Genomic DNA, 8,912 nt, shown 5'->3' with positions numbered 1-8,912 from the left:
GCTTCCATGCCACCTGAGGGCTGGACAAGAGCCCTCCAGAATGCAGCCCATCCCTCTGCTGGGGGCTGTGCACCTTGGCCACTGCTTCCCCCTAAGCTGCAGGGGAGACCCAGTCAGGGCTGTGCAAAGTGGGTTTTCTGAAGGGGTTTCAAGCTGGCTTTAACTGGTATGAATCTTTTTCTCTTCTGTGTTCGACAGCAATCATCCTAACAGGCTTCCTGACTTCACTAGAGGCCCAAAACAGACACATCTAGCATATTTTAAATGGCTTTATTAAAGGCTATTAATATAAAATACAACCAAGTTACAAGTAGTCGGTAAGAATTTTCCTTTTTGAAAACGTGTATGAAAGAAAGGGAGGCGCAAAGAAGGGGAGGCCGCCCTGACATCCACGTGGGGTGCAGCACGGGCTGTGACAAAGCCCTGCTATGCCCAAAGTAGGCAGCACTCCCAAACCCAGAGGGCGGGGGAAGGGATCCCCAGGCGAAAGAACTGAGACTGGTTTCTGACTGCTTGGGAAAGATTTTACAAAATACAGTCACCCACAGCAAGACTGAATCCTTGAGCTGAATCCCAGATGCAGAGGAGAGGGTGGGGATCCAAAACCACATACAGGCTTCAGCTAAAAAGTGTGCATTTTAAAAATCATAAATACGGGGCCGGCCCAGTGGCGCAAGTGGTTAAGTGCGCGCGCTCCGCTGTGGCGGCCCGGGGTTCACCGGTTCGGATCCCGGGCGAGCACTGACGCACCGCTTGTCAGGCCATGCTGTGGCGGCGTCCCATATAAAGTGGAGGAAGATGGGCACAGATGTTAGCCCAGGGCCAGTCTTTCTCAGCAAAAAGAGGAGGATTGGCAGATGTTAGCTCAGGGCTGATCTTCCTCACACACACACAAAAAAAATCACAAATACAAACTTCTGGTTTTAGAAACTCCATCCTGATACATGGGGGAAAAAAGGTGGCAAACATCAGAACTTAGTTTCTGCTTATGTGGACACACCAAACATAGATTCCCAGGAGCTGGGAAAGGACCCATCTTTGCGTAGACTGCCCAGGGTTATAAGAGGCTCTGCAGGTCAGGCAGGATGGAGACACACAAGCATGCATCCTCCAGGCCTTCGCTTCTCCCTCTCACACTCCTTCAGTTCCGAAAGCAGAGCAAGGCAACATGACTTTAGGACTCCCTCCAGGATTTGCCAAGTCTTGATCTTACATTTAATCTCAGGAGGCTGTACCATGTGAAACTTTAAACGCTGTTATAAAAGATAATAAACAATGCTGGGTACTGGACCCCACATAGTACTAAAGGAGGCAAAAGCTTTCAACAACCCCCATATCCTCTCAGCTCCCAGAAGAACTTGAAGGGGTTATTGGGCTTTATGAGAAAGTGGGAAAGAAATTAGAATCATCCCTAAAGAACAGAGAGATCACCTTGGGCTAAATGTCCCAGGCCATAGATCCTTCCTTCCTGCTATACCAACACTAAGGAATACAAACTCACGTCTGCACATCTTTCTCTTTTTTTTAAGGGACCCTGCTTTCAAGCATGGGTTCTAAAACAGCCCACTGCCCTTGAGGCCAGCAGTGGAGGCAGGTGGTAAGATCAGCTCTGAGGCTCAGTGGCTGATGGGAGGCGCTGGCACCCTGCCGTGCTGTTCCAGCTGGGATTTCTAGGCTCCTTTCCTCTCACCACCATGCTAGAAGCCTTTTTTCCCTTGCATGTTTCAACTGTACTTAAATGGTATAGAAAGAACCTGTATTTGCCACGATACAATCAGTAACCTTAAGGAGGAAGGTCAAATCCAAGACTGCAAGGGGCCAAATGAAGCTTGGGGACATAACATAATCGGCAGAAACCAAACCCAAAGTGGGCTAGGCCACAGCGCCGGCAGAAACTTTCCTGGAAAAAAGTTGTCGTGTGCTTTACCTTGGAGGCAGATAAAATATTCTGGAAATCATTTCAGAAGGTCCTGTGAAACCGAGAGACATTTTAAAAAAGACACACTTTGATGTTGAAACCAGGCGCTCACAGGCAGGACTCACAGGGATTAAGGCTTCAGGTGAGGAGAACACAGTGAGAGGCAATGTGTAGATCACGTTTGGGCACGTCCTGCAGGCTCACGCAGCTCAGGGGCCAGTGGTCAGGGCACACGCTTCCCAGGGTAAGGCCCACACTCCTCCTCACTCTGCCACGCGCCACCCCGACTGGGGCACAGGCCACCTCCCTCCCCTGGGCAGCCTCAGGGCTGCCTCCACCGGAGAAGCCGTGGGCAGCCAAGTCCAGCTCCAGGAGACGCTGTTGCTATGATCACAACAGTCTCCAGGAGGCGCTGCTGGGGCGATGCAGAGACTCCACTCTTCCACTCCTGCTGATGGTCAGGGTTGGGGGAGGGTCCATCGTGACACAGTCTGACCAGTCCTCCAGAAGAGGGACGTCCACTGCCCCTGCCAGTCCCACACTGGAAGGTTCTAACACAACTAATCAGAAGAGCCCTGTCCTCCAGCAACACCTGCCATCTGCCCTTACCCCTGCAGGACGGGGAACACCCAACCCGCCAGGTAAGTAACAGTGAACTTCCAAAAGGAAATCGGTACAAACCCAAGAAAAGTGGTGGCCCTACAATCGCTAAATCTAGATACAAAATAATGAAAAGTTAATACAAAACTTTTAAACATGCAACTCTTCTTAAACAATGGTGAATAGTTTGAGTAGTATCAGGGCAGCTTAAAGATGACCTCTGCCAGGTGCCAACAGTCAGTTTCCTGGAAATGACACGAGGGTGGAGGGCGGCACATGATGTGAGAAACGTGGCTTCAGCAAGGGAAGCCCTAGACAGCGGGGAGCATTGGGCAAGAATTCGTGGGGGGCAAATCTTTCCGTGGTCACAGCCGGTGTACTGATGTCATTATTGCTGAGGACATCACCAACAGTCACCCACGAAAGGTAACTCCATACATTTAAAAAAGGGAGGGGATAAAGGAGAAAGATGGAAACCACTTTTATGATTTTTGTGACATGGCCGAGAAAACTCTTTCTCTGAGAAGGGGGAAAATTGGGTGGAGCTGGAACAGAAGTTTTATCTACAAGATTTACTGAATTCCTAATAGTCTTTAAAAATTCCAAATGCAAAACTTCTGTTATTAAATCATGGAAAATAGCATAGATATCTGGTCTTACCAAAAAGGGAAAAATCTGGAAATCTGGACAAGAAAATATTTATCAGTTTCCAAATGATTAAGAAAAGAGTATAGGGAAACCAGGAAAAGATACAAGGGAATGCTGCCCTTTTTCATCCTCCTCCGCCACACCACTTTGGAAAGCATTTTGGGGTTCTTGGTTTCATTTTTTTTGTCTAACACATTTTACCAATTGTCCAGAAAATCAAATCCCGTCTTCAAGATGACATTACTTGAGCTGACCTGTGGAAGGGACAAAAACACCAAAGTAAGGCATGAGGGTTTTTTTAGTTATGCATAATCTAAAAACAGCATCTCATTTAAAATGACCCAAATGAAACAGCCTGCTTCCATCTCAGAGGCTCCCTGACCTCAATTTTCCCCAATGCTTGCAACCAGAAAATTAAATAAAATTCGATGCAAGCTACACTCTGCCAGGATCCAACACTTGCCCCGATCCAACCCAGGCATGTGTCTCAGCAGCTTACAGACCCTACTCACAGAGTAAAGGAGAAAAATGTATCATTTCTATTTCTGAATGACAGGCATGTTTAAATTTAGTCATCAGGGAATAAGAGAACAAGTTACAAAGACAGTCCTTCTAATGTAAAACACACACACAGAGACAAAACAAAAAGAATTTGCAAAGTTGAAGGAATGAAAAATATAGGGAAAGGATGTAAAGTTTACTTCTTTCAGATTATGTGGAAGGTTCTGGAGTGATTTTCCCTAACCCAGGGACATTCTGATTTCCTACCAGTTTCTTAAATGTGGTGGTATTTCACTCCGTGCTTTGTGCTCAGGAATCTGTTCTTTCAGAGGATTTCATGTGCTCTCTCTGACTCCACTCTCCCCACACAAATACTTTCCTGCTTCTTGTACAATTAAGACTCTCACATATTTTATATAAACGCTTCCTTCAGAGGAAGACACGACTACAGAGTATCAGAGAAAGAGCCCTAGCACATCTGTAAGAAGGAGCTGATGGGCAGGGAGATTAGAGATACAAAACAAAGAGAAGAGATGGGGCAGGCACCAGAGGAGGCAGGAAAGGGAGGGGCTGAAAGTGCTGCTTCAGATGGTGGGTAAACCTGAAGGAGGAGGACAGGCTGGAAGGCTGACGTGAAGCTGATGGAAGGTAGAGGGAGCGCCCATCACAGGGCTCCCCTTCTTCAGGAAGACAACTGATGAGGTCATCTGCTGAGACCTCATTCCAGGAAACACCCAGAGGATGACCACAGCTCAACAACAAAAACACACCAATTAAAATTGGGCAAGGAATTTGAATAAACATTTCTCCAAAGAAGATATACAAACGGCTAATAAGCACATGAGAAGATATTCAACATCACTAATCATTAGAGACATGCAAATCAAAACCACAAAGAGATAGATACCATCTCACATCTACCAGGATCACTATTATCAAAAAAGAAAACAAGTGTTGGTGAGGATGTGGAGAAACTGGAACCCTTGTGCTTTGCTGGTGGGAATGTAAAATGGTATAGCCACTGCTGGAAAACAGTATGGCTATTCCTCAAAAAGATAAACATAGGGGCTGGCCCAGTGGCGCAGTGGTTAAGTTCGCGCACTCTGCTTCCGTGGCCTGGGGTTCGCAGGTTTGGATCCTGGGTGCAGACCTACACACTGCTCATCAAGCCATGCTGTGGCAGTGTCCCATATACAAAATAGAGGAAGACGGACACAGATGTCAGCTCAGGGCCAATCTTCCTCAGCAAAAAGAGGAAGATTGGCAATGGATATTAGCTCATGGCCAATCTCCCTCACCAAAGAAAGAAAAAAAAAGATAAACAGAATTACCATGTGATCCAGCAATTCCTCTTCTGGGTATACACTCAAAAGAATTCAAAGCAGGGACTTGACGAGATATTTGGACAACCATGTTCATAGCAGCACTATTCAACAGCCAAGAGGTAGAAACAATCCAAATGTCCATCAACAGTTGAAAGGATAAACAAAATGTAGTATATCCATATAGTGGAATATCATTCATCTTTAAAAAGGAAGGAAATTCTGACACATGCTACAACATAGATGAAACTTGACGACATTATGCTAAATGAAATAAGCCAGTCACTACAGGACAAATACTGTATGATTCCACTTACATGAGGCACCTAGAGATGTCAAATTCCTAGAGACAGAAAGTAGAATGGCGGTTGCCAGGTGCTAGGGGAAAGGGAATGGGGAGTTGCCAATGGGTATAGAGTATTAGTCTTTCAAGATGAAAGAGTTCTGTGGATGGATGGTGGTGATGGTTGCACAACAATGTGAATGCATCTAATGCCACAGAACTATATACTCAATATGTTTCATTTTATGTTATGTATATTTAACCCAATAAAAATTGTTTTAAATATATGTTAAAAAAAAAAAAAAAAAGACAGCCAAGGAGACTGGATGCCCCTAACAAGGAGAAAACCACGTCCTGGGCTCACCCAACAACAAGGCAGGCCAGAGCCCAGTGGGATGCACAGAGGTGCGGGACCAGAGAAGGAGAGCCTGTCTAGTGTGCCTGCCCGCCTTGCCAACCGGCTACTTCCCCCGGCTCTAAAATCCGACCCGATCCTAAAGTACTGGTCACTGGCTGTCTGGGCAGCTCCCAAAGAAAAGGCCTAATATGGTTTTGAGCTGTGACGGCCCTGGGTGCGGAGCCTCCCAGGGGGCTCCTGTGAAAGAAGCAGAACTTGCAGGCTGCATGAGCACTGACGTGTTTGTTTAAAAGCGAGAGCTCGCTCATCGCGGTATGGTCCCATCCCAGGGCTGGCGCTACAGGGGAGCATGCCCAGGATGCCAGGAGGGACCCCTCATGTCTTCTCTCTGGCTGTCTTCATTGATGAACAGGTTCCCCCTCCCTTCCCTCCCTCCTTCCCTCCCTCCCGCAGGACTCAGCAAGCACTGTGACCCATCCAGAAACGCTCTGAATGCCAGGAAGCATATCTGGGGAAGTGCTGTCCATCTCCAAGATGGACGGGACACAGAACCTCATCTATGGTCGCATCCAGGTCCATGAGCAGTCCATGATTTTCCCCCAGAAATGATTCTCACACATGCCTATACCCAAAGTATTGCTTTGTTCATCATAAAACCATGCCTCAAAAAAGGCCTCTCTCTGAAATATGACTATTTATATATTTTTTTGGTTTTGTGTAATCCTCCAACACTAGCTCCATTTAAAGTCATAACCAAACATTTGGTCTTCTCTTTGCTGGCTCAATTTCTTAAGCAATGTAGATCAACTGTAAAGACAATGATCACTGCTCCCACAAAGAAATGGGAGAACATTCAGAAGCAGCTCAGGCTATTTACTCTCTCGCACAGTCCCTCTTCCCTCATGACACACTCTACCTCACCCAGTGAACCTCTTAGATCTTTCCTTTGCTTCTCCTCCATCCCCCAGAAAGAATTCCCTTCTGTAGGACTCCCCCCTGGACACCTAACCCTGTCCTGCTTGGAAATGAGTAGCTGCCAATCACTCCTTGAAGCAAGAGTCTCCTGTGGTCCCTGAGAACAAGCATGGCGCCACTCCTGGCAGAGGCTCTGGGGTCCCTGCTTCCTCCACATCCCCGTCAGACCATGCGCTGATGCCTTCCTCACTAATGCCCCAGCCCAACCTCACAGTCCCCTCAGGCCAAGCAGGCATCCAAACCCCTCCCACACTGACTGCCTTCTCCTCATGAGTTCCCCTGCTCACTGGCCCCTGCAATTCCTTCCCCACCTGCCCTCACACACCTGCAGAACGGCAGTGGGCATCTGGGACATAACTACGCAACAGGCAGACAATCATGGCACAGAGACAGACTCACAAAACTTGTCTCCTTGCATATCTGTCAGTCACTGAGCTGAGTAACAATCCAGCAGTCCAGATCCCAAGAGTCCTCTGAGGAATAGGCAGAGGAAAGAAGGAGGAAGGGGAAGGAGAAGAAGACGTGGGCATCTGTGGCCCACCCGTCCTGTGGGAGGTCTCCCCAGGTCACTCCTGGAGGAGGAGGCCATCTGGCCTGAAGCAAGGCTACCCACCTGTGCGGGCATGGGTTCCGAGAACAGAGCATCCTCCACATCCTCCATATCTTCCTGCCTGGCCTTGAGAGAGGGCAGTTTCCCCACGGGCTCGGAGGGGGTGGCTTCGTTCAACGTGCTGGTGCAGGCCTGGACGGGCTGGGGTCTCTCACGCTCAACACTGACACTGGAAAGGACACGCTGCTCCTGGCGGAGGTTGTTGGGCCTTTCTGCCTTGACCTCCCTGTCCTTCAGGGCGGGGTCCTGCCAATAAGAGGCAGGCAAGACCTTTTCGCCTTTCTCCATGGACTTGATCTGGCTGGGGGTCAGTGACTGGAACTCAGCCTCGGGCCCCTCCCCCCGAGACCGCTCTGCATTGATCTTCCAAAAGGATGCTTCCTCTTCCTTCCGGGCAGGACCCAGGGCATCCAGGCTGGAGGACTTGCTGCCCTGGGAAGATCGGAGGGCCTGTGAGCCCTGAGAAGCTTTGGACAGTTGCCTCGGCTCGCTGGCGGCAGTGCCGCAGCTCGGCTCTTGGATGGATAAGGAGGAGATGCTGAACTCCATCTGACTCTACAGCCGGGACACGGGAAGAAGAGAAAAAAGAAAGCAACCTTATAATCAACTGGAACAGGTGTGCCACCTCACATCTCCCCCCAACAGCAATAACGCTGGTTGGTTTCCCTTTGCTGGAACCTCCTGTCTGTCCTGAGTGGTTATTTTCAGGACTGCCACCGCATACCTGAAACACCGCAGAAGCTTTGATACCAAGGCCCTGTCACACTCCGAGCCACAAAGAGCTCAGAGATTCCTGAATCTTACTGAAGATTAAGGCCTCTCTGCTTGGTGAGCAGAGCACCCACCCACCTGTCTCCTCAAGGGTGATTCCAGCACCTTCTGAGGAGGAGCTGCCCAGCGGAAGACTGCCCTCTGTGGGAGGGTGATGACAAAGGGTGCACAGCTCAACCTAACACAGCACTGCAGTGAGGGTCAAAACCCAACCCCACCTCCCGGGCCTCTTCCTTCTTGACCTACAGGGGTGGACAAGGGTGAAAGAAAACCAACAGAGCCAGACCCTGCTCTCCTGCACCAAACCAAGAAGGTCAAGGGCAGGCTTGGGTGCCGCCGCAGAGACGCGAGCCTCCCTTGTCTGAGACTCTGCCTTCACACCTGTTATGGACTGAATTGTGTCCCCCCTACCAAATCCATATGTTGAAGCCCCAACTCCTAAAGTGATGGTATTAGGATGTGGAGCGTTTGGGAGGTAATTAGGTTTAGATGAGGTCATGAGGGTGGAGCCCCTGTGATGGGATTAGCACCCTTATAAGAAGAGATGTGAGAGAGATGATTTCTCTCTCCACCATGTGAGGACCCAGCAAGAAGGTGGCGTCTGCAAACCAGGAAGAGAGCTCTCACCAGAACCTGACCATGCTGGTACTGTGATCTAGGACTTCCCGCCTCCAGAACTGTGAGGAATAAATGTCTGTTGTTTAAGCCCCTCAGTCTGTGGTATTTGTTACAGCAGCCAGAGCTGACCAAAACAGCGCCTCGCTGCAGAGGTTTCCTCTTTAGACCCCCAGGGGACAGGGCACAGCCCACACCCCCATCTGCATCTGCGTGCCCCAGAAATGCTGTCCTGGGTCCGAGGCTGCCAACCACAGTGACCTCAAAACACAGTAGTGCTGAGCTGTTCTGACAGACAGATCATTAGACGG

At 49.1% G+C, this 8,912-nt stretch overlaps 1 protein-coding gene across 1 annotated transcript in view; it reads right to left on the bottom strand.

The window, feature by feature from the left end:
• Positions 1 to 251: 251 nt before the first annotated feature.
• C6H1orf198 (chromosome 6 C1orf198 homolog) overlaps positions 252 to 8,912 on the bottom strand; it is a 35,647-nt gene continuing 26,986 nt past the window's right edge. Inside the window, exons 3-4 of the mRNA XM_058543057.1 lie at positions 7,219 to 7,770; positions 252 to 3,420 (exon numbers count right to left, since the gene is read on the bottom strand). Of these exons, the coding sequence (XP_058399040.1) occupies positions 3,364 to 3,420; positions 7,219 to 7,770 (609 nt within the window). The 3' untranslated portion in view covers positions 252 to 3,363. The remainder of the gene's footprint in view (positions 3,421 to 7,218; positions 7,771 to 8,912) is intronic.

This window comes from Diceros bicornis, chromosome 6, assembly GCF_020826845.1.
Source record: "Diceros bicornis minor isolate mBicDic1 chromosome 6, mDicBic1.mat.cur, whole genome shotgun sequence".
Taxonomy (NCBI): domain Eukaryota; kingdom Metazoa; phylum Chordata; class Mammalia; order Perissodactyla; family Rhinocerotidae; genus Diceros; species Diceros bicornis.
This window is presented reverse-complemented; position numbering and strand designations above follow the sequence as displayed.